At 37.8% G+C, this 25,491-nt stretch overlaps 1 protein-coding gene across 7 annotated transcripts in view; it reads left to right on the top strand.

Annotated features, from left to right (window-relative positions):
* Positions 1-25,491, top strand: part of FARS2 (phenylalanyl-tRNA synthetase 2, mitochondrial) — a 551,313-nt gene that overhangs the window by 183,443 nt on the left and 342,379 nt on the right. For 6 of the 7 annotated variants that reach the window (XM_043590891.1, XM_043590887.1, XM_043590888.1 and 3 more), the window contains 2 exons: positions 270-429; positions 23,922-24,053. In XM_043590891.1, coding sequence (XP_043446826.1) covers positions 270-429; positions 23,922-24,053 — 292 coding nt within the window. The remainder of the gene's footprint in view (positions 1-269; positions 430-23,921; positions 24,054-25,491) is intronic. The other variant, XM_043590893.1, reaches the window with a different exon arrangement.

Genomic DNA, 25,491 nt, shown 5'->3' with positions numbered 1-25,491 from the left:
TGAAGAGATGAGAAAAGATCATAACAGTGTTTTTTAATTCCCTAAAGACTCTCCATAACATGTGGCATAGTGCTTTGTTCAGAGTTGGTACCAAATGAATGTTAATTCCAGTATGTTGATTGGCTAGAAGACTTAATGGATTTTATTCTCATTTTATGTTTTTTTCATGTAGACTGACCAGGATACTGTTTGTTTGTTTGTTTATTTATTTATTTATTTATTTATTTATTTAATTTTACTTTATTTATCTTATTCCTCTTGATTTGCAGTTATTTACTGGCATAAAGGATGGAGAAAGCCTGCACCTCTTTGAACAGAGTTCTCGTTCTGCCTATAAACAGGAGACACATACCATGGAGGCCACAAAGCTCGTTGAATTTGACCTTAAGCAAACGCTTACCAGGCTTGTGACACATCTTTTTGGAGATGGTAGGTACTCATCTGCCTTTGTCTTCTGGGAGCTTAAATATTTAACAATTACCATCTTTCTGAAATCATTAAGGCTAGTTGTATTGGGGTGCCTGGCCAGCTTCATCTGTAGAGCATGTGAGTCTTAATTTCAGGGTCATAAGTTTAAGACCCACGTTGGACATGGAGTCTGCTTTAAAAAAAAAAAAAAAAAGGCTAGTTGTGTTTAGATTTTTTGGTCTAAGTTGTGGCTTAGTGGTTCTGGTCCTCAGTGAAGTAGAACTTACAGATTTGCTGGTTCATTTCACTTGTGGAGCCAGAGGACATGAAAATGGAATTAGCTTGAGAAGGAAAAATGATTACAACCTTTGATAAGAATGAGAATGGATTAAGATCAGTGCAGAGAAAGTGTATAGGTTGATTAGTGTTATTCTTTTAGCATACTATCATTAGGTCAGACTTGGATGATGGGGCAAGATTCCAACCATGTGAGTGGGCCCAGTGGAAAATTTTGTATGTTGACATACAGATTACTACTATCAATAGCAAACAGGTTCACAGTGAATTTCCTGGAGGAAGAACAGTCTTTTTAAGACCTGGATTCTCACTTCAGTCCTTGTTCTCCATTATATCTCCAGGATAACGTTTTGTCTGTGATGCCCCCAGTCCCTCTCACTATTTCTAACTTACTTGAGATATTATTTTGCTTATTTTTAGAAAGATGTAAAAAGAAGGTTAGGGGAATTTAAAAATTTTTGACCTGTATTTGAAAAGATGTTTAGAAGACAGAAGCCTAGCATGGTTAGGATTCTGTTTTATTCTCCTACTATTCTTTTTTTTAATTTATTTTTATTTTTTATTTTTTAAAATTTACATCCAAATTAGTTAGCATATAGTGAAACAATGATTTCAGGAGTACATTCCTTAATGCCCCTTACCCATTTAGCCCATCCCCCCTCCCATAACCCTTTCAGCAACCCTCAGTTTGTTCTCCATATTTATGAGTCTCTTCTGTTTTGTGCCCCTCCCTGTTTTTATATTATTTTTGTTTCCCTTCCCTTATGTTCATCTGTTTTGTCTCTTAAAGGCCTCATAGGGGTGAAATCATATGATTTTTGTCTTTCTCTGGCTGACTAATTTCACTTAGCATTATACCCTCCAGGTTTATCCACATAGTTGCAAATGGCAAGATTTCATTCTTTTTGATTGCCAAGTAATACTCCATTGTATATATACCACATTTTCTTTATCCATCCATTCATCCATTGATGGACATTTGGACTCTTTCCATACTTTGGCTATTGTTGATAGTGCTGCTATAACCATGGGGGTGCGTGTGTCCCTTTGAAACAGCACACCTGTATCCTGTGAATAAATGCCTAGTAGTGCAATTGCTGGGTTGTAGGGTTGTTCTATTTTTAGTTTTTTGAGGAACCTCCATACTGTTTTCCAGAGTGGCTGCACCAGCTTGTATTGCCACCAACAATGCAAAAATGATCCTCTTTCTCCACATCCTCGCTAACATCTGTTGTTGCCTGAGTTGTTAATGTTAGCCATTCTGACAGGTATGAGGTGGTATCTCATTGTGGTTTTGATTTGTATTTCCCTCATGATGAGTGACGTTGAGTATTTTTTCATGTGTCGGTTGGCCATCCGGATGTCTTCCTTGGAGAAGTGTCTATTCATGTCTTTTGCCCATTTCTTCACTGGATTATTTGATTTTTGGGTGTTTAGTTTGATAAGTTCTTTATAGATTTTGGCTACTCACCGTTTATCTGATATGTCATTTGCAAATATCTTCTCCCATTCTGTTGGTTGCCTTTTAGTTTTGCTGATTGTTTCCTTTGCTGTGCGGAAGCTTTTTATTTTGATGAGGTCCCAGTAGTTCATTTTTGCTTTTGTTTCTCTTGCCTCCGGAAACGTGTTGAGTAAGAAGTTGCTGCGGGCAAGATCAAAGAGATTTTTGCCTGCTTTCTCCTCGAGGATTTTGATGGCTTCCTGTCTTACATTGAGGTCTTTCATCCATTTTGAGGTTATTTTTGTGTATGGTGTAAGAAAGTGGTCCAGGTTCATTCTTCTGCATGTCGCTGTCCAGTTTTCCCAGCACCACTTGCTGAAGAGACTATCTTTATTCCATTGGATATTCTTTCCTGCTTTGTCAAAGATTAGTTGGCCATATGTTTGTGGGTCCATTTCTGGGTTCTCTATTCTGTTCCATTGATCTGAGTGTTCTTGTGCCAGTACCATACTGTCTTGATGATTATAGCTTTGTAGTATAGCTTGAAGTCTGGGATTGTGATGCCTTCTGCTTTGGTTTTCTTTTTCAAGATTTCTTTGGCTATTTGGGGTCTTTTCTGATTCCATACAGATTTTAGGATTATTTGTTCTAGCTCTGTGAAGAATGCTGGTATAACTTTGATGGGGATTGCACTGAATATGTAGATTGCTTTGGGTAGTATTGACATTTTAACAATATTTGTTCTTTCTATCCAGGAGCATGGAATCTTTTTCCATTTTTTTGTGTCTTCTTCAATTTCTTTCATAAGCTTTCTCTAGTTTTCAGTGTATAGATTTTTCACCTCTTTGGTTAGGTTTATTCCTAGGTGTTTTATGGTTTTTTGTGCAACTGTAAATGGGATCAATTCCTTGATTTCTCTTTCTGTTGCTTCATTCTTGGTGAATAAGAATGCAATGGATTTCTATGCATTGATTTTCTATCCTGCAACTTTGCTGAATTCATGAATCAGTTCTAGGAGTTTTTTGGTGGAATCTTTTGGGTTTTCCATATAGAGTATCATGTCATCTGTGAAGAGTGAAAGTTTGACTTCCTCCTGGCCAGTTTGGATGCCTTTTATTTCTTTGTGTTGTCTGATTCCAGAGGCTAAGACTTCCAATACTATGTTGAATAACAGTGGCGAGAGTGGACATCCCTGTCTTGTTCCTGACCTTAGGGGGCTCAGTTTTTTCCCACTGAGGATGATATTAGCGTTATTCTCCTACTATTCCTACAAAATTTTAAGGAACAGCTTTATTGAGTTATAATTGATATAAAATAAACTATACATGTTTAAAGTATACAGGCTAAGTTGACATACAGTAAAGTAAACATATTTACACACTCTCATCAATTTTGACGTATATATATACTCATGAAACCACCATCACAGTCGAGGTAATGAACATGTTCATCACTCCCAAATTTTCCTTCTGTACCTTGGTAATCTCTCCTTCTTGCCCTTCCTTACATTTCCTCACCCTAGGTAATCATTTTTCTACTTTCTGTCACTATTGATTAATTTATACCTTCTAGATTTTTATAAATGGAATGCTATGATGTGTACCCTGTTTTTTTCCCCCTCTTTTTGGCCTAGCTTGTTTCAGTTACCATAATTATTTTAAGATCATCCATGGTGGAGTGTATATTAATAGTTCATTTTTTTTTATGTAGCAGTATTCCATTCAATAGTTTATTTATTCATCCACCCATTGATTGAGATTTGGATCATTTCCAGTGTTTTGCCATTATAGGTAAAGCTCTGTGCAAAAGCTTTGTATATTCATGTACAAGTCTTTGTAAGGATGTATGCTTTTATTTTGCTTTGGTAAAAGCAGTGGAATGGCTACACCATGTGGTAGTTGTCTTCTAACTTTCTAGGAAGCCACTAAACTATTCTCTGATGTGGTTGTACCATTTTATATTCCTTCCAATAGTGTATGAATCTTCCAGTTGCTCTGTGTCTTCAGTGATAGTTGATGTGGTCAATCGTTTTAATTTTAGACATTATAATAAGAGTACAGTGGCATGTCAAGTAAGCATTCAGCATATATAAGGAGGTCCTCCAAATAAATAAGCAAAAGTCAACCTAAGGGAGAAATGGGTGAACATTTCGTGAAGGTGACAAATGGTGTAGCTAGTATGACAAATGAACACATGAAAAGACGTTCACCCTTATTAGTACCAAAGAAAAGCAAATGAAAGCCACCAGTTGTTTATTGTCATTTTTCATGTGTAAAAACCTAAAAGTCTAACATTTGTAAGTGTTTGCAATGACATAGAAAAACAGATTGTAGTACAAAGTGCACGCCTTATGTGGGAGTCTTAGTTACCATTCCCCCAGCTGGAACTTGAGTGCTCCCTTACGACTTTTAATTGACCTCTATGTTTTTGCACCTCCAGATTTCCCTACCTATGTGCGAGTTCAAATTATATTTATAGAGATTCTTGTTATAATTCATTAAGCCTCTGCTGCCCTATTTTAGCAAGGTTTGTTGAGAATATCTCAACTGCTGGGTGCCTAGTTCATGTAATATTTAAGAAACCACTAAATAATCCTATATATTCTTCATATATATATGTATTTTTAAAAAGAGAACATCAACTTCATGCTAATGTCTTTTTCTAGGAGGTGAAAAATCTTACAGGGAGGAGGTACAAACCAGGCTTCCAAGTGTGTTCATAATGTTTCATTAAAATTAAAAAGATACGAAGTTAAATATGACAAAATGTTTTGATTTCATAAAACTGAATGGTAGGTACATGGATATTTGCTATTTTCTATTTCTGTTGCTTGCTATGCAATATTTTGTATTTAAATAAAATAATGTAGTAGTGAAACAAGTTTCAGAGTGAGATTGTTGATAGGAAAATCCTATTATAGCCAGCTTCTCTTTACTTCCATGATAAAATAAAGGACTTGTGACATTTTTAGCAGTAATATTATCTATTTAACACTGGAACGCAGGAGAGATGGACTGTGTTGTTTAGGCCATTTTCAAGGCAAGTTAGGGTAGAAGGGATTGTAGTATTTGAGGGAGATCATAATCCTTCTCTAGTCGCTTTACAAAAAGGTTCATGATCATCTGACTTTTCCCATTGTCAAACTATGGAAAGAGTCGTTTTTAGAACCCTCTTTATTTGTGCCTTGTGACACATTTATCTCATCAAAGGATTTGCTGTTGGTGAGGTTCAGAAACTGCCTCCTGGTTAGATAACTGAGTGGTTCTAAACAGGCAGGTAGCCTCCTTTCTTAAATGCCAGTATTTGTGTTTCTCCTACTTTGTTACTTTTTATTCTCGTCTTCCCCCCTCACCTTGTTTAGGCCTCCCAGCCCCTTCACCCTTCAACTGGATAATTCTTATTTATCCTCTAGTGTCTACTCATGTGGCCTCCGACCAGGAAGCTTTCTGGTGCACAGGCTGAGTCCCGAAGCAGACACTCTTCTGTGTGCTCATCTAAACTCTCTTTGGGGCTGGGTTTTTATTTTTCTGAGCAGGGTGGACTCTTGGATTTCCAGCACATTTCAGGCATCACAGTTCTAAATAAGTCAGACATAATCTCTGCTTTCATGGAGCCATGAATCTTGAATGCAAAGTGTCATGACAGCACATAGGAGAGGGACCTCCCCTGAGATTGAGCATGTGCTCCAGGAGAGCTTCCTGGTTGGAGGACATCAGGGCTGACTCTAGTCATTGAGAGTAAGCAGATAGTGGTTATGGCACTAAGGTATGAAAAATGCACAAGAAAGGAAGAAAAATGGTTAACCGAGAAATCTCATGTCCACTGAGAAATGGTAGTGTGCAGAAAAATTAAACTTAAGTTCTCTTTCATCCACTTTAAAATCTTAAACAGGTCATTTAGTGCTTTAGGCCCCAGTCTTCTAATTCTTAAAAGCCAACATAATAATACTTGTTTCCCATGAGAATAAAATAAAATAACATATGTGAAAGGTGCCTTGTAAGAAGAAAATGTTAAATAAATGTGTAAATATGAAAAATAATGAAGGACTAAGGAAAGGGAGAAAAATTAAAACAAGGCAGTAAAAACAGGGATTTTTATGAGGAAATATTATACAATCAATAAAAGGAAAAAAATGTTCTAGACCCTCTGTAGATTATAAAACCTTCCCAGGGACCTTGGAACTTTGCATCCAGTGCCAGATTTCCTTTATGTTTTTATTTTTAATATTTGTATTTGAATGGCACTCAAAATTGTGCTTTGAGGCGGGGGCGCCTGGGTGGCGCAGTCGGTTTAGCGTCCGACTTCAGCCAGGTCACGATCTCGCGGTCCGTGAGTTCGAGCCCCGCGTCAGGCTCTGGGCTGATGGCTCAGAGCCTGGAGCCTGTTTCCGATTCTGTGTCTCCCTCTCTCTCTGCCCCTCCCCCGTTCATGCTCTGTCTCTCTCTGTCCCAAAAATAAATAAAAACGTTGAAAAAAAAATTTAAAAAAAAATTGTGCTTTGAGGCAAAAGTTTCCAGGTAGCAATTTTACTCATAAAAAACCACTTCTGAAGTGTATGGCTTTTCTGAATATTAAAATAAGAATATTAACTTTTGAAACAGCAGTGAAGTTGTGACTTCTCTATTTCAGGCAAACATTTTCTTTATTTTTAAAAACCTATTGGCCTTGACTTTTAGGTTTTAGATTTCATTACAGATCAGAGGTACTGTTTTATAAATCTTCAAATTTACTTTTTGTTTTAAGACTGAGTTGGCAGAATTGTGGAATGGCATTGAAGTAAAAAATCCACCTGCTTTGAGAATATATGTTGTTCAGTGCACTAAAGTCTATCTGATAAAAGCCTTTTATTTTTTCTTTCCTTCCAGCTATGAGATCATTTTTAACCCCATTCACCCAGTAGCCAAATACCCTGAAAATCCTTAAAGATGCATCTTACCTAGCCCTGGTGTATCTTTGCCATGCGTATTGCCAAGGGAGCCGTCTCTGGGAGTGAGCTTGTCCCCAGGTGTGTTTGTATGAGTATAACATCTGCTAAGATTCTTCTCAGGGTAGATGTTAAGCAGGGTGGGAAGGTGAGCCAAATCCAGACCCATTTTATGAACTACAAAGGCGAGGGGGTATGTATAAGAGAAAACAGGTGCTGTGTGCTCTGGTGTTCACACTGAATCTTAACTACTCCCTCAAGACTCTTGGCTGTTTCTTCTGCACTCTGAACAGAAGTGCCATGTTATTACACTGGGCATTTCAGAGGGTCATTTAATTTTTTGAGGGGAGGTCTGCTAGTTTCTGAAAAATACCTTGGTAAACCATACAGGTACAAACAACCTGGGTGTCATTTAGATTACTAATAGTTTTAATTATGATAAGTGACAGTGATAGAGATAATAATTAACAGTGTCAAATGCTGCACAAGGATCTTTTTGTTTTGACCCACATCTATGATTATAATCTCTGTTCTTTTTAGACAAGGGAACCTAGACACAGAGAAATGCAGTACCATGAAGTTCACATAGTTGGAAATGTTTTGAGCCTGGGTTTTAGCCTAATCAGCCTGACTTCCAAGCCCATGTTAGAGGTAGGCTCTTTTGAAAAGATAATATTTCTGAGACTGTGAATATTTCTGAGCCTTACTCTGGCTCTTATTGCTAGCTCAGGGTAGAGCCCTATTTGCCGTATCACACTCAGTTCCATTATAGACACCAAAGATCATTTAAAAACTTCAAATTCCATCTTTCTTTAATTAGTTAATGAGTATTTACTACCTTGGTGCCCCTCAGAATTATTTAGTGACTTTTTATGTTTGTGCTTATGGTCTAAGCTTGCGTTCCCCCTTTTTTGATGTTGTTATTAATATCATATTCCTTTGTTCTTGAAAAGCAAAATTAAAACTTATAACATACTATTTCCTTGTGGCAATTTGTTGTTATTACAGCTGCTTTAGTTCAGGTTTTTTTCCCCCTGCCTCTCCAAAGCAGTTTATTATTTTCTGTTAACATTTCAATTGTGCCAGCATCCTAAGGCTAAGAGAGGTTTCCAGCTTAGAATTAGAAAGGAATAAAATAACCCTTTAGATTATTTTCATGCTTGTGGCATTTGCTGTCATTTTAAACATTTCTAAATTGTTTCTCCAATATTTTGTATCCTATTTGGCCAATCATTTCTTTCAGAGCAGCTAAGGTGGGGGTTTAGGATAACTAACGTTTTAGTTTCACCCTCTGTTCCATAGGATTTACAGGCCTTCTTTGGTACAGTCTTGCTAAACATTGGATTTTCCCTTTAGAAACCATTGGACTGTAGCACAAGTTAGATTAACTAGTCTGAAGAAGAAACAGATTGTGTCCTTTGCTGTTGACTAGATATGTTGCCGTGGGCAAGTAATTTCTCTTATCTTTTGTTTAAGATAAAAAAGACCTGTGATGGTCATTGAGATACATGTCTTAGGATCCCCTCCAAGGATCCTCCTGATGAGAGTGCAGATGGCCTCCAGCTGTCAGCTCCTTTGGTGACTGCCTCAGCTTATAGGCAGACTCGTTGCCCCAGAAGATGCCTTTCCCAGGGCTGCCCACATCCAAAGACTGGTTGTGGCAGAAATAAAAAGGCCCAGCATTTTGACCCACTACCCCACTATCCCACTATAGGGCAGTCTTGATGGGCTAAGCACCAGAGCTATGTGAGGCTTTGTTGGGCCTGATTGCAGCTCATTGACTTCTTCTGTTCCAACCTGTTGCCACCTTCTTCTTCCATAGGTATTGATACCCCCAAAATAACCTGCTTGTCAACCCAATGTACATGTTGTCCCATCCAACCAAAATATCCTAGGGCTCTGTATCGTGTATGTTGACTTAGTCAAGAGTGAAGTCACTTGTAATGGTAATGAGGATCCCATATCTTTCATATCTTTTCACATTTTTCTCTATCCATGAATCCCTGTTAATATAACTGAAGTGAAAGCGATTGAGAATAGTAATTAGGTTTATAGTGGTTAGTTCTACTTTGTTCCTAAAATTGAATCAAATTAAAAAATTAAAAAAAATTAATGTTTATTCTTGAGAGAGAGAGAGAGAGAGAGAGAGAGAGAGAGAGAGCGAGCACGCATGGGGGAGGGGCAGAGAGAGAGGGAGACACAGAATCCAAAGCGGGCTCTAGGCTCTGAGCTGTCAGCACAGAGCCCAATGTGGGGTGCGAAATCAAAGGCTGTGAGATCATGACCTTTTTCACTGAGCATAATTATTTTGAGATACTTCCATGTTTCAGCATGTATTAATGCTTCATTCTTTTTTACTGCTGAATTGTGTTATATTGTACAGACAGCTCACAATATGTTTATCCATCTAGGTGGATGGACATTTGGGTTGTTTCTAGGTTTTGACTGTTACAAATAAAGCTGCTATAAATATTTGTGTTTAGCTCTTTGTTCTTCTTCTTTTTTAAAATGTTTATTTATTTATTTTGAGTGGGAGAGGGGCAGAGAAAGAGAGGGAGAGAGAGAATCCCAAGCAGACTCCACGCTGTTAGCAAAGAGCCCAGTGTGGGGCTCAATCTCATGATGTGAGATCATGACCCATGCTGAAATTAATAGTTGGCTGTTTAACTGACTGAGCCACCCAGGTTTAGGTCTTTGTATGGGCATATACTTTTATTTCTCCTGTGTAAATATGTAAGAATGGAATGGATGAATAGGAGGTGTACATTTAACTCTAGAAGAGTCTGCCAAACTGTTTTTCAAAGTGGTTGAACCATTTTTTATTTCTGTTAGTAGTATATGATAGAAGTTGCTCCCCATCTTTGGCAATACTAGGTATGGTCAGTCATTTTAATTTTAGCCATTCTAATAGGTATATAGTCATACCTGATTGTGATTTTAATTTGCATTTTCTTAATGACTACTGGTGCTGAGCATCATGTGTTTATTTGTTATCCATTTATGTATTCTTGGGTGAAGTTTCCAAACCTTTTTCCCATTAAAATTTTTTAAATTGATTTTCAAAGCTTCTTTATGTATTCTGCAGACAAGTCTTATATCAGATATGTGATGTGAAGATACCCGCCCCCCCCCCCCATTCTGTGCTTGTCTTTTCATTCTGTTAACAGTGACCCTCAAAGAGCAGAGGTTCTTAATTTTAATGAAATTTAATTATTTTTTTTCTTTTATGGAATATGTTTTTCAAGTAGTTTCTGAGAAATCTTAACTAACCCAAGGTCATAAAGATTTTTCTACTCTGTTTTCTTCTAGAAGTTTTATACTTTTTGGTTTTATTTTTAGGCTTGTCATTATTTTGAAAAATTTTACATATGGTATGAGCTATGGATTATATATTTTTTGCATATGGATATCCAGCACCATTTGTTGAAGTAACCATGCCTTCCTACCTTTGTCTAAAATCAATTGACTGTATATGTTTGGATCTATTTCTGGATTCTATATTCTGTTCCATTCATCTGTGATTGTCTGTCTTGATTCAATGTTACACTTTTTTCATTATAGTAGCTTCATCACAAGCCTTGAATTTAACCTTCCAACTTTGTTCTTCTTGTTCAAAGTTGTTTTTTTCTTTAATTTTTAATGTTATTTATTTATTTTTGAGAGACAGAGTGCAAGCAGAGGAGGGGCGGAGAGAGAGGGATGCAGAATCTGAAGCAGTCCCCAGGCTTTGAGCTGTCAGCACAGAGCCTGTTGTGGGGTTCGAACTCATGAACTGCAAGATCATGCCCTGAGCTGAAGTTGGACACTTAACTGAATGAATCACTCAGGCACCCCTCAAAGTTGTTTTAATGAGATTATTTGCATCAATGTGATTATCTGTGTGGTTGAGTTTAAATGATCATTTTGCTATTTGTTTTCTATTTGTCACATTTGTTCTTGGTTCTTTATTTTTTTCAGCTTTGCTTTCTTTGGATTAATTGTAGAGTTTTTACTATTTCATTTTATCTGTTTTGTTTGACTTAGTAGCTATAACTTTTTGTGTTATTCTAGCAATTACTTTATGGTTGATAATATATACCTTTAAGTTTGCATAGTCTATCTTCAAGTGATATTATACTACTCATGTATAGTATAAAACCCTTGCAACAGTAGACTTTCATTTCTCCCTTTCTGGACTTTGTGCTATTGTTGTTAATGTATTTTACTTATATCGGTGTTATCAACTGCTAAATACATTGTGGTTATTTTTGTTTAAACAGTTGATTAGCTTTTAAGGATATTTAAAGAAAAAAAGAAAAAAAAAGTCTTATATTAACCCAACTAGTTACAGTGTGCATTGCTCCTTCTCTAGTTTCTACCTGGTATCATTTTCCTTCAGCTTGAAGGACTGTCATTAATATATTTCATAGTCTCGGTCTGCTAGCAGTGAATTCCTTCAGCTTTTGTCTGTTTGAAAAAGTGTCTACCTTGTCTTTGTTTTTGAGACATTGTCATTGAGTAAAGGATTCTAGATTGACAGTTTTTTTGTTTTAGTTCTTTAAAAATATTGTTTCTCTCTCTTATGTGTGTTTCTTGTAAGAGATCTCCTATGATTTTTGCTTTTGCCTTTGTTCTTCTATATATAATGTGTCTTCTCTTTGTTTTTGAAATTTTTTCTTTGTCATTAAATTTAAGCAATGTGGTTATGATTTGCATAGCTGTAGTTTTCTTTAAATTTTTTTGTGCCTGAGTTGGTTGAGCTGGGATTGATGGGTTTATATTTTTCGTCCACTTTGAGAAATGTTGGTAAATTTTATTCTTCATATTTTCTCTATGACTTTCTTCCTTTGTGGACTCCAATAACATCTATATTTGGCCACTTTAAACTTTTTCAGAATTCATTGGTGTTCTTTTCACTTTTCTATTTTGTTCCTTTTTTTCTCCTTCTGTGTTTCCTTTTGGATACTTTCCATTGCTTTATCTTCAAGTTCACCAATTATTTTTTTCTGCAATATCTAATCTGCTGTGAATTCCAGCCAGTGTTCCTTTCTTATTCACCCCATTCATTTGTTTCAGTGAGTGCCTTCTTTTGTATTTTCTTTGTCTCTACTTAACATTTTCAGGCTTTCCTGGAACTTATTGAATATATTGAATACTATCATACATTAATATTTTTTTTCTGCTACTTCTATAGTCTGTGTCATTTGTTGATGAATTGCTATTTATTTTTTCCTACTGTTTTCTTCTTTTTTGCATAATAATTTTCTAGAAAATGCTAGGCATTGTTAATTTTACCTTGTAATGCTTTCGGTATTTTTGTATTCCTCATAGTATTCCTGAAGTTTGTTCTGAGATTACTTACAAATACCTTAATCCTTTTTGTTCTTCCTGTTAAATCTTGTTACACAGGGTCCAAGTTATTTTTTTTCCCCACAACCAACATAAGACCCTTCTTAGTACTGTAACTGATAACCCATTGATTATTGTTTTCCACTTGGCTGTTGGGAATTGGCAGTATTCTTGGTACTTGTGAGTTCCCAGCATTATTCCCTCTAATGTTTTTGTGTTATTTGTTCCCTGGCCTTGTGTAGATTTAAGTACTGATAATATTCAATTTAATACTAAAATTGTGGGGTTTTTTTCAGATCTTTAGAGTTCTTCTCTCCACTCTGTTCAATGAATTCTACTTAACCCTGACTTGTACAGATTCCCACTCTGTCTCCTTAGCTTGGGAAGTCTTCTGGGCTCTTTCTGTGTTCTTCTCTCCAAGGACAGTATTAGGGCTCCCCTCTCACTGATCAGTGTCCTTGGTTACCTGATGTCCAATGTTTTACGTGGCATTGTTTTTTATTTGTTTTTAGTTTTTCATGTGGAAAGGTAAAACTGATTTATCATTATTCCACCTTGTCCAGACATGGAGATCATTCTTTTTCATTTGACACTTTGACTTCTCCTTTTAGATATATATATTCTTTGACTTATGATGGGTTTACATCCTGATAAGCTCATTGTTAGTTGAAAATATCCTAAGTAGAATATGCATTGAATTCACCTACCCTGCCAAACATCATAGCGTAGCCTCACCTACATTAAATGTGTTCAGAACACTTACATTAGCCTACAGTTGGGCAAAATCAGCTAGCACAAAGCCTATCTGATAAAAAAAAAAGTCTTGAGTATCTCACGTAATTTGTTGAACACTGTACTGAGGGCGAAACACTGAACGGTGTACGGGTACAGAATGGTTGGAAGTGTATGGGCTGTTACCCTTGTGATCACATGGCTGACTGGGAGCTGCGGCTTGTTGCTGCCACTGCCCAGTAGCACCAGAGCCTGGGAAAAGATCGAACTTCAAAATTCAAAGTACAGGGTCTAGTGAACGCATGTCGTTTTCAGTCTGCCGTAAAGTCAAAAAATCATAAGTCAAGGACTGTCTGTACTTTCTTCTCCATTTTTTCTTTTACACCTCGCTGTCTTCATCTTTCTTTTTTTCTTTTTTTTTTTATTCCTCACTCATCACTTAATCTGTTTTTCTTTGGCTTCTTTTCTGTTGCTGCTTACTGTTTGTGACAGAAATTCTTTGAAATCAGGACTGGTGTTTTGCTTCTCAAAGCAAAATTTGATAGGGAGATAGATAAAATCTTACAGTTGCATTGTTTAGATCTGGTTTACAAAAAGATTGCCTTATGATTTTTTTTAGAACAAATCTGTAAATTGTGCTTTATTGTATTCCTTGGGATATCTGAAACATACTTGTTTTAATTTTTTTTAATGTTTATTTATTTTTGAGAGAGAGACAGAGAGACAGAGCTTGAGCAGGAGAGGGGCAGAGAGAGAAGGAGACACAGAACCTGAAGCAGTCTCCAGGTTCTGAGCTGTCAGCATAGAGGCCAACACAGGGCTTGAACTAAAAATAGAACTACCCTACGACCCAGCAATTGCACTACTAGGCATTTATCCACGGGATACAGGTGTGCTGTTTCGAAGGGACACCTGCACCCCCATGTTTATAGCAGCACTATCAACAATAGCCAAAGTATGGAAAGAGCCCAAATGTCCATCAATGGATGAATGGATAAAGAAAATGTGGTATATATATACCATGGAGCATTACTCAGCAATCAAAAAGAATGAAATCTTGCCATTTGCAACTATGTGGATAGACCTGGAGGGTATTATGCTAAGTGAAATTAGTCAGTCGGAGAAAGACAAAAATCATATGACTTCACTCCTATGAGGCCTTTACGAGACAAAACAGATGAACATAAGGGAAGGGAAACAAAAATAATATAAAAACAGGGAGGGGCACAAAACAGAAGAGACTCATAAATATGGAGAACAAACAGAGGGTTACTGGAGGGGTTATGGGAGGGGGGATGGGCTAATGGGTAAGGGGCATTAAGGAATGTACTCCTGAAAATCATTGTTTCACTATATGCTAACTAATTTGGATGTAAATTTTAAAAATTAAAAAATAAAAATAAAAATAAGATTTTAGGTTGCTTTAGAAAATTAATTTCATCTGGAGTGAATTCTTGTTTGATGGTTGGTTTTGTTAGCCGGCTTACTTAGCATTAGATTTATTCATATACTTTGGAATTTTGGTTTGCAGGTTCATATTCAGTGGAGCATTTTTGTTTTCATTTTTTTCCTTTTCTCTCTTTTCCTCCCTCCTGTTCTTTCCTGCTTTGCTTGGTTCTCCCCTATGTGTCTTTGCAGTTGGTTCCACCTAGCTGTCTAGGCTTAAAATCCAGAACAGATTCATAGGGATCTGTTCGATTTACTGTCCAGCTCTGATTTAAGGGATATGGAAGCTCCAAGGCCTATGGCTAGGATCTCTCAGGCTACAGCTCTTTAGAGCTCTTGCCCCAGGCTGGATTTGGTGAGTTTTTGTCACCCTTCTTTTAAGAGCTTGGAGCGTATTCCATTCTTGCAACTGACTTTAAGCTTTTAGCTTCCCTCACATCCTGAACCAGTAGTACATCATCCTGCTGACGGCAAGTCTTGGCATCTCTTCCTGAGTATGGACCCTGAGTCCAGAAGCACTGTGCTTTCTCCTCTCTCACTGTGTTCCATTTCTGTTCTGTTTCTAGCCTATGGAGGTATTTCGCTTATCTTTGAATGTAGACTATACCTTTTTGGTTTTCTCTTTGTTATCATACCTGTCATAATGTGTTAGAAAAACAAGGAGTCTCTGATGTCATCTTGGTCTTATAAAGCCACTTTGTGTGGAAAGCCAAGTTAGTGTAGTTTTTCATTATCTGTTCCAGTGGAGGGCAGCATAGGGCTTTATTGTCTGGCACCTGGTTTTGAATTCTGATCTTGACATTTACTGTGTAAACTGAGATAAGATATGTAAGCTGTTGTAACCACAGTTCCTTCATCTATAAGATGTGGACAGTAGGAGTCATTGAGCAGTGTTTGTATCAGTGCAAAGATTAAAGAGGGCATGCAAAGTGTTCAGCACAGCGCCACATTAAATGAATAGCAAATGTTGATTACCTTAAGAATGCAACTTGGAAAATTTTTTTTTCATGTTTTTATAAGAAGATGAAAGATATTTTATATTATGGTCTGAATTTCAATGACATTCAATTCAAAAATCACTCATTTGGTATTTAGGTTCTTTACATACTTTTTCTTAACTGAATTGTTACCAGAACTCTGTGAGGTAAGTATTCTTATTTTAAACAAAATTGAGGCAGTGAGAGGGTAAGGAACTTGCTAAATGGTGGAGCTGGGATTTGATCCTAGATCTATGATTGCTCTTTCCATACATTATGACTGGCCTACCTACGTCTTCTTTGATCAGATTTGTTGGGGTGGAGTGTTAGGCTTCTGTCTATAAGGTTTGTGTGCCATCCTGTGGGAATGGTTGGCAAGGAAGATTGAGGACCAGCCTGTTGCTGTGGCTCACCCCAGGCCAGGTTGTTGTTACACTGTCTCCTTTGCTCCCTACATAGCCCAAGAGCAGTCAGTTATCCTAGTGACTCTGACCTCATGGCCAGGTTTGGAATGAGGTGCCGTTAATTTGTGCTGTACTCCATTTCTCACCCCATTGTGAGGTAGAGAGGTGATAGTATCATTTTAAGATCCAAGCCCTAATCAAAAGGATTCCTGTGTATAGCAGTTTATGGCAAGAGCCTGAAACAACACTTACCACCCCCGTCTTTCCACCAGGCAGAAGACTGTGATAAACAGAAGACTGTGATAATAGATATGTGATCAGTTACACTATCACCGTTGGTGATATTTTCTTTTTCCCCTATTACTTTGTATACGTCTTAGTAGAGGGCATCATTGTGGCTGAAATAGTGCTGATAGCTTCTGCTATGTGCTATGGAGGTTCCACACGAGAGTATTTTATTATCCTCTTTCCCACTTCAAGAGGGAAAAGGTAGTCTTTAATGTTAACTTTGTAGTTGGAATGATTTTATTCCTCTTAGCTGTCTGCAGTGTCTGCAGTCCTGGATTCAAGAGTATGTGGCTGTGTGGACATAATAGGATATATATAGCGTGCTAAAGAGTCACATTGATGGCATTGCCAGGTTTGTAAGGTCCTAGGTGGGGAATTAATGGTAAGTTGTGAATGACTTTGTTCTGCTTGTGGGATGGGTTTTGGAAATGGAATCAATTTCATATTCCCACATGGATGCTTCAAGCCTTACCTGTGCTTCCTCTTCCTCATTACTGCCAGCCATGTGGTTATTTGGTCCAGAGCATACTCTTTTCCTTTGCTAGGGTGAGACAGGATATGCAAACAGACAACAAGGGCAAGGAACTCAGTAGGAACCTGGGAATCTTGTCCATGGTGTCCAGCTTCTGCACTGGCTACATGAGAGCTGCTCAGGGGGGTCAACCTGGGTGGTCTTGTCTCAGTACACCCAGCAGATACCCTGAATGTTCAGCGTGGACAGGAGTTCCAGTTTGACTCTTGTACTAATTAGTTGTGTGGCCTTGTTGCCCTTGAAAAGTATTGAGCTGATGGGAGTGCAAAATTGTTACAACTCTTGTAGAGGGCAATATTAAAACTATAAAACCATTTACTTTTTGTCCAACAGAGTAGGTTGGTGTAGCACTATTGTTCATAGCAGAATAATGGATATAGTTCAAGTATAGGGGACTTCTTACATAAATGTAGCATAGCTACTTGCTGGAACACTGTGAAGGAGCAGGGAAAGGAATGAGGAGGTTGGTGCCTCCAGAACATATCATTAAGTGATAAAAGCATGGTGTAGAATAATGTGCAAGAATGCCGTCTTTTATATAAAAAAGGAAGGAAAATAGAGGTACATGTCCATATTTGCTTACATCTGGTGATGAAAAGGAAACCCTAGTAGTTCACCCATAAGGATTCAGGAGGAGGGGATAGGACAGGGACAAGGATGCAGTGAGACTTTAACTGATGACATATTTTCCCCCAGGTTTATTGACATATAATTGATATACAGTGTTGTATTAGTATAAGGTATACAACATAATGACTTGATGTGTGTATATATTGTGAAGTGATTACCACAATTAATTAGCTACCATCAGTCACCTCAGATAATTACAAAACTTTTGTTCCTTGTGATGTCGCTGATGCTTTGTTACATAGTAAAATATATCCTCTTACAGTATATTGATTTTGAACCCTGTGAACATATTACCTATTAAAATGACTTTTTAAAGAAAGCTATTAGAATAGAGCAATATTGAGAAACCTGGAAAAATGCTTGTATGCCACTTGCTGTATATTCAGTTTAAAGGGCTGTGGGTCTTTAATTCAATTAAATGGAAACAGAAAAAGATGGAATTGTCAGGTACCTTTGACATGGCATCCAGATAATTTCCCTAGTTAGATGGTAATCATCTAAGATGATCATAGTTTTTCTAAGAATTTATTTTTAGCCTTTCACCCTTTTTCTGCCCACCTCACTTTCCTTCCTGATGCCTGCTATATCCTGTGCAGAAAATGTGAATAGCCACCCTGGTATCAGAGCACTGCATTCTGTTTCCCTGCTACCAGCCGAGGGAAAACCTGTTGAAAAATTAATGCCCAGTAGCAGTTATTAATTGCATATTTGTGTAGTCAATTTAAACAATTATCTGCTTCAGTGGAGGGTAGCCATGGTAGGATATATAAAATCACGGGTACATGCTCTACTTTGGGCCATCAACCTTTTAAAATCTGGATTCTCACACCTCTGGGAGGTGGTTCTGATAGCAAAGTCTCATCTTTAAATATACAGGGTATGGATGAAAAACAGAGGAAGAATCCCTCAGTGAGCCAATAAGTCAGGGCAATTAAACATATTGTAGGAGATCTGTGGTGAAGGTGGGTTGAGGGGTGAGGTGGAATGACACCTATTTAATATTTACAACATGTCGCCGTGGTTAGGCACTGCAACACTGCATAGGAGACAGGGCTTGGTGGGAGGAGACCCTCACACTGGCCCCTTCATTGTATCCCCGATCGGTTTTCCAAGGGTCCAGCAGTCGTGAAGCTGGTACACAGAGCAGATGACATGCAGTGCTGCCTTTCCATGTCCCTGGTTCCCCGTGGCAGGTAGGGGCAGGTCATATTTCACCAGAGTTGGGAGAATTAGATTTCTAGCTACATGCATTTGGGCTCACGTCACTATGCCGAAGGAATTTTCACTAATCATTTCTGCAGTCCCATTTGAGGGGATGCTTTTAGACTTTGGGCTGTCTTCATTCTTGAACAAAGCCGGCATCCTCATTTAGGAGAAAAGGCAGAGTGAGTGCCCAGATCTCCAAAAGGGATCTCTCTGTCTTTGAGAAAACCTGGGCTCCTACATACAAGTTCTTTACTCATGACCACTCTTGAAATAGATGTCGTTACACACAGTGGGGAGAAGAGGCATCTGGGGCTCAGAGAGATTAATTAACTTGCCCACTGTTTCACAGAAATAGGTAGAAATCTGAGACTCAAATCATATTTTGTTTATTCTAAGGTATTCTTTCTTTTATTTGACTCTCAGCTCAAAAGTATGGTATGTAATTTTTGACAGTTGCTCCAGTCTCACAGAGTTCTAAGGCAATTTTTAAAAAGCTCTGAGCTTCATTTATAAATATGGTTTAGTGAATTGTGGTCCAAACCAAGCAACCAACCAACTAAGCAAAAAAAAAAAAAACAAAAACAGTATGGTATGTAATTTTTGACAGTTGCTCCAGTCTCACAGAGTTCTAAGGCAATTTTTAAAAAGCTCTGAGCTTCATTTATAAATATGGTTTAGTGAATTGTGGTCCAAACCAAGCAACCAACCAACTAAGCAAAAAAAAAACAAAAACAAAAACAAAAACAAAACCAAACCAAAACAAAAAAAAAAAGGCAAGAAAAATATTTGCAATTATTTTCCATTAGATATATAATACATGTGTGCATAATTTCTTCTGTCATCCCAAGAAGAGATTGGTCTAATGCATAATTAATCCATATGATTTGGACATGTTTACAAAACGTTTTTCTCCATTAATATGTAACACAAAATATATAGGTTTTCGTGGATTTTTTTTCTGACTCCTGATACATGGGCATGTGAAATAAGCCATACTCTGTAAGTTTTTAGCCAGTTATTCAGTACCACATCTTTTAATATAAGCTGTATTTCCAGATGCTTTTTCAACCCAATATTATAATCCTGACTATAATTTTTTTCTTTTTTTTTAAATGTTTATTTATTTTGAGAAGGATAGTGTGTGGGACAGGCAGAGAGAAAGAGGGGGAAAGGGAGAGAATCCCTAGTGCAGAGTCTGATGTGGGGCTCAAACTCATGAATTGCGAGATCATGACCTGAGCCAAAACCACAAGTTGGATGCTTGACCGACTGAGCCATGTAGGCACCCCAACCTTACTATAATTTTGAGGTTATGGGGAGAAAACAAGAAGAAGGTGTATTTTTAAATGATTCCACTATGAGTGGTTGAAAAACAAAAAAGTACTGTTAATGTGTCAATATAATTGGAATTTAAATTGTTAGAATATATAAAAGGGAGCGCCTGGGTGACTCAGTCAGTTAAGCTTCCGACTTTGGCTCGGGTTATGATCTCACAGTTTATGAAATTTGAGCCCCACATTGGGCTTTGTGCTGCCAGCACAGAGCCTGCTTTGGATCTTCTGTCTCCCTCTCTCTCTGCTCCCCCTTTAGAAATAAACGTTTATTTTAAATTTTTTTTTCAACGTTTATTTATTTTTGGGACAGAGAGAGACAGAGCATGAACGGGTGAGGGGCGGAGAGAGAGGGAGACACAGAATCGGAAACAGGCTCCAGGCTCCGAGCCATCAGCCCAGAGCCTGACGCGGGGCTCGAACTCACAGACCGCGAGATCGTGACCTGGCTGAAGTTGGACGCTTAACCGACTGCGCCACCCAGGCGCCCTGAAATGAACGTTTAAAATATATATGTGTATATATGTATCTATATGTCTATGTCTATGTCTATATCTATATCTATATCTATATCTATATCTATATCTATAAAAGAATATGGTGTTTTGGCAAAAATTACACATTAAATAATAGAATTTACTTTCAAATAAGGACCATTTTTGTTTGAAGCAGAGATGCAGGTTTCTCAAAACTGGGGTTTCATAGATTTTGGCTTTTGCCTGTTGATGTGAAAGAAGTAGAATTTAAACTGAGGTCTTTAAAGTAATGGAACAAAGGGGGTAAATGGTTTATGGATTTGGCATTCTTTGCATGATCATATAGATTCAGAAAGGAAACTTTTAACAGGATCTGAGGAGTTGAAAAGGATTAAAAATGCTCTAGGTCCATTGGACATAACTTTTGCCAATCTATGTTTTCTGTATTAGTTTCTGTGATACTGTTATCAATGGATTCTGCTCCACAAATGATTAATATTAATCATCTTCATGTATTCTGAAGAACTTTGGCCAGCTTCCCTGCCTTTTCTGCTTTGCCGGGTGTGGTTTTCAGAGTGGAGCGATTACTGTGGTTGCTCCTGACGGACACCTGTAGGATGACTGAGCAAGAAGAAACCCAGAGCCAGGGTGACTGAAGTCATCAACAAAAAAAGAGCAAGGGTTGATACAAGCAACATGTGGACATTTTATCTTAAGAATTTATTCAACACTAAAAAAATTTCAATCCATGGTTGTAATTTTTTTTACTTCTAGAAGTGGCCAAAGCCCTTCAGTAACAGCAGGTTTCTAGACAAGGGGTGAGATCCTTACATCACTTTTCAGTTCAGTCTTTGTGCTCTGTTGACACCACTCGTACCAACAGCTCAGAGGGTGTGTGTAGAGTCCTGTCTATGCAGGCTGAGCTTCCCATAGACATTATGCAGTAGGGATCTAGTCTGGGCTTCATAAAAATTGATAGTAGAATTACTTGAATCAACATTTGTGATTGTTTTCAGGGCTCAGTAATGTCTTATATATTCTTTCTCTCTGACTGGGGGGTGGGGAATGTAAGGTTTTATAGGTGTGAGCTATAAAGCTATATAAACTAAATTCTATGCATTTAGCTTGTCCAAAGGAATAAATTAATTCACAATACACAAGAAAATTAATATACAATACACAAGAAAAATTAATTTGTTTAGACCTCACCTAACTTTGCTCCAGGTGATGTTTAACTGTGTAATGGTTGAATCATGTTAACCCTGAGTTCTCATCTTGCTTTTGGTAAAATTCGATTCAAGCCATGTAAACAAAATTTGTTTTTCTAAGTTGTTTTCACTAGGTGATTTGTGCTTATCTGTCAGGAGTTACAAAAAAAGAATGATAAAAATTGTTTCTCTGCTCGTCTGTCTGCACTCGGTTATATATCCCAGTGCTTCACACGTCTCTGTTTGCCAGTGGGACTGCGTCTGCAGCTTTTCAGTAAAAGTGTGGTAGGGGATTGTTGGTCCCAAAGCTGGACAAACACACAGGTATACCGATACCTTCTTCTGAGAACATAGTTGTGAATAAACACCTGCTCTGCATGTAGGAGCTTCCATCCAGAGAAGTCTGAACTACTCAGGGGACCTGAGGACACTTCTCCAGTGGCCTGCAACAGGATCAGCTTTTTTTCCTGGTTAGAAAAACTGTTGGTGAAATCTACTCAGTGATAAGAAGGAAGGAGCTGTTGATAGGTGCAACATGGGTGAATCTTAAAATCATTCTTCTGAGTGCAAGAAGCCATATGAAAAAAAAAATACATGATATATGATTCCATTGTTATAAAATTCTAGGAAAGGCAAACTATTTTGTAGGGACAGAAAGGAGATCTTCAGTTGCCTGGGGACATGTGGGGTGAAGACAAGAGGTAAGGGGCAACAGGCAGAGGGGTAGGATTACAAAAGGGCACTAGGAAACTTTTGGGGGTGATGCACATGTTCATTATATTGATCGTGGTGACAGTTTCATAGATGTAGACATTGTCAACATATGTCAAATTGTGCACTATATATATGTGCAGTGTAACATTTGTCTATTATACTATGTGTATAGCAAGAGCGAGGAATATTGTGTTACTGGTGTAACAGAAATCATTTGTCACTTGCCGTAGACATCAGGTAGATAGGAAAATAAAGGCAACTAAAACAAAACATAAAAGAAAAGCCTACTTTGCCCTTTGTTGTCTGGGGCATAGGGAAGGTCCCCATGTTTCATAATTCTGTTCCCATCTGCTTTTTGATTATTGAAATATCTTTTATTGATGGGCAGGGAATTATATTTTAATTGTCAAGAGTGGGAGTTTTGGAGTTGGGAAGGCCTAGATTTGGCCTAGTCATCTGCTAGCTGTGTGCCTTTGGGCAGACACTTGACCTTTCCGATAGTTTGTTTTCCCTACATGTGAAGTGGGATGACAGAGACATAGTAAGTCCTCAATAAATGGAAGCAGTTTTTGTTATTACTTTTATTCATTTCACATTCTGATTTCCACAAGGTTTAAAATACAGATAGTCTTGAGTGAGAAAAGACAGTGTTTTCAGTTCATAGGAGGTCATGTTACTGTGGAGAAATGGAATCAGAAACGTTGCTTAGAGAAGAGAAAGATCATTACACGAAGAGAAGGGAGCATAGGCAGGAGACCATAGATGATTTGCACGATGCCCACTTTTCTGTTTTCCTCATGGTGGCCATTTAGCTACCAGATGACCTTCTCATCTGGTTTTTCTGGTGTAGTGACTTCTGCTCTTTGCAGGGTTTATTTTTAATTCTTTAGTCTTTTCTTTTGTTAATTAATAATGTCATTGTTTATGAGTGCCATGTTCATGATTGCTTATTGAAAAATTTATTCTGGCATTTAGCCTGTACTTGTTTGTTTAGATGTATGAATATTTGTACTCCTCTGTAGGAATAAATGTTTTGACTTTCTAGATGTTTTGCTTAAATTTAGCTGAGAGATCTTATTTAACTTTTTATTAGTTCTTATAAACTTAATTTAAAAAATTAATATATATACTTATGGAAATAAAAGTTGATTAGTTTATCCAAAATTGGTCATACTGTTGATAAGTAAGTTTTCAGGATATATAGTAAAACGTTTTGTTCTTTACCTCTGAAAAGATATCATTTTCACTTATAGAACTAGACGAATTACCTGCTTTCCCCTGATCTTGACCTAATTTTTTTCCCTCTGCCAGGTGTTTGCAGGGATTTGACAAGTGATTGATTTGGTTTTAGAGGGTCCTGGAACTGCACAAAGTGTTTTTCATATTGGAAAAGACATGCCCAGTTTTTCACAAGTTTTAAGATTTATTGCCTCCCCCTAACATGCTGCAAATGAGTTTGTTTCCTATTTATTTTACTCAGAATGTAGTAATTGTTGTCATTAGCTGAAGGGCAGGCTTGATCATAAGGAAGGATAGACTGCCTTTTAACACTATCTGTTTTTATTTGGCATCTTTGCAGGACTGGACATTAGGTGGGTAGACTGCTACTTCCCTTTTACTCATCCTTCCTTCGAGATGGAGATCAACTTCCACGGAGAATGGCTAGAAGTTCTTGGCTGTGGGGTGATGGAACAGCAACTAGTAAATTCAGGTAGAAAAGAATCCAACATTTTTTTGTAGGCTCTCTTGAAAAAGACTCTCTCTCCTTTCACTTCATTTGCATACTTATTTTCATATGCATTTATATGCCGCTGTAGGGGTAGCCTCACAATCTCTGTCTCCTCCTGTTGCCCCCGTACTTGTCCCTCAACTCTCCATACTTAACTCTGGAAGAACTTCATTTCTCACATTTTGCACAGACTTTTTGTTTCTGGAGATCTTCCTTGTTAGCACTTAAGTATTGGATTTGTACTTCATAATTTCGTATTTGTTGATATGTTGCTTTGCAGTTGCCTCTAAGCATTTGATGCATACCACATGAGTCCAGTTTGCCTTCCAAACTGTTTAAGAACAAGGCCAATATATAATACTTTTTTGTTCTTATTTCATTTATAAGTAAGTTATATCTGTGGATACAGCTCTTCTCTGCAGGACCATTGCTTAATAAAAATGATTATTTCTAAACTTAATTTCAGAGCTGTTTTTTTTAAATCACTATATGAACGTAATTAAAAAATATTTTTACAGAGTATAAATCCTCCATGAGAAGTCGGTGGGATTGGGCATTTGAGCAGGAACTCTGTGTAAGCAGTTAAGTGGAGGGGAACTGATGAAGATTGCACTCTGCCCCTCTCCCCTTCCCGTAGTAGGGCATTTACTCTGTGGCCTTGGAGGGCAGTGGCTCTGGTTCAGGTTTGGTCACAGGGCCTCGGGCAGCAGAATGGAGAAGAGCAGGCCCTCTTGGTGGCTAAGAAATGTAGAGAGACCACGGGTAAGGTCATGGGGTTAGAGAATAAGGATGGTGTGAGACAGAAGAGATGAGGTGGCAGTCAAGTGCAAGATTTTTGGTAATCCGGCTTGGGAGACTGGAGGCCTAGCCTTCCCTTCTTACTCCCAGGTAACCTTTGTCTGCAGGGGCCTGGACTCAGCTCACAGATTCCTCTCCTTTCTGCCAAGGAAGGCTTGGGGGAAAGCCCAGAACAGTGCCAAATGCTTCTTGGATAGTTTTCAATAATTTGAAGAGCTGACCTAGAGAAGGACAGAGAGGTCGCATGTTAAGGGCTGTGTATAAAAGTTGTGAGGCTTGGGCCTGGGTGTCTGTCTGTCTTAGGTTTTCTGTCAGTTGACAGCTGTGTGTCTTCAGGCAAGTTGCTTAAACCCCTGTGAGTCTTAGTTTTCTCATAATTAAAATGGGCACAATGATACCTTGCTCAAAGTTTCATTATGAGCATTCATCAAGGTGATGTATGTAACATGCTTATTAGCACTGGGTCTGGCATGCTGACTAAAATTAATTGCTGATTTTGTTTTTAAATTGTTTTTCAAATGGTTAGAGCCATTTATCAACAGAGCCCCCTTAAAAAGGAAATATTTGAACAGTGGCTGTCCTGTACATCACAGAAATGATTTCCCATTAATTGGAATTAGAT

Source organism: Prionailurus bengalensis, chromosome B2 (assembly GCF_016509475.1).
Source record: "Prionailurus bengalensis isolate Pbe53 chromosome B2, Fcat_Pben_1.1_paternal_pri, whole genome shotgun sequence".
NCBI lineage: Eukaryota > Metazoa > Chordata > Mammalia > Carnivora > Felidae > Prionailurus > Prionailurus bengalensis.
Note: the sequence above shows the minus strand (reverse complement) of the source record. Positions and strands in the feature narration are given on the sequence as shown.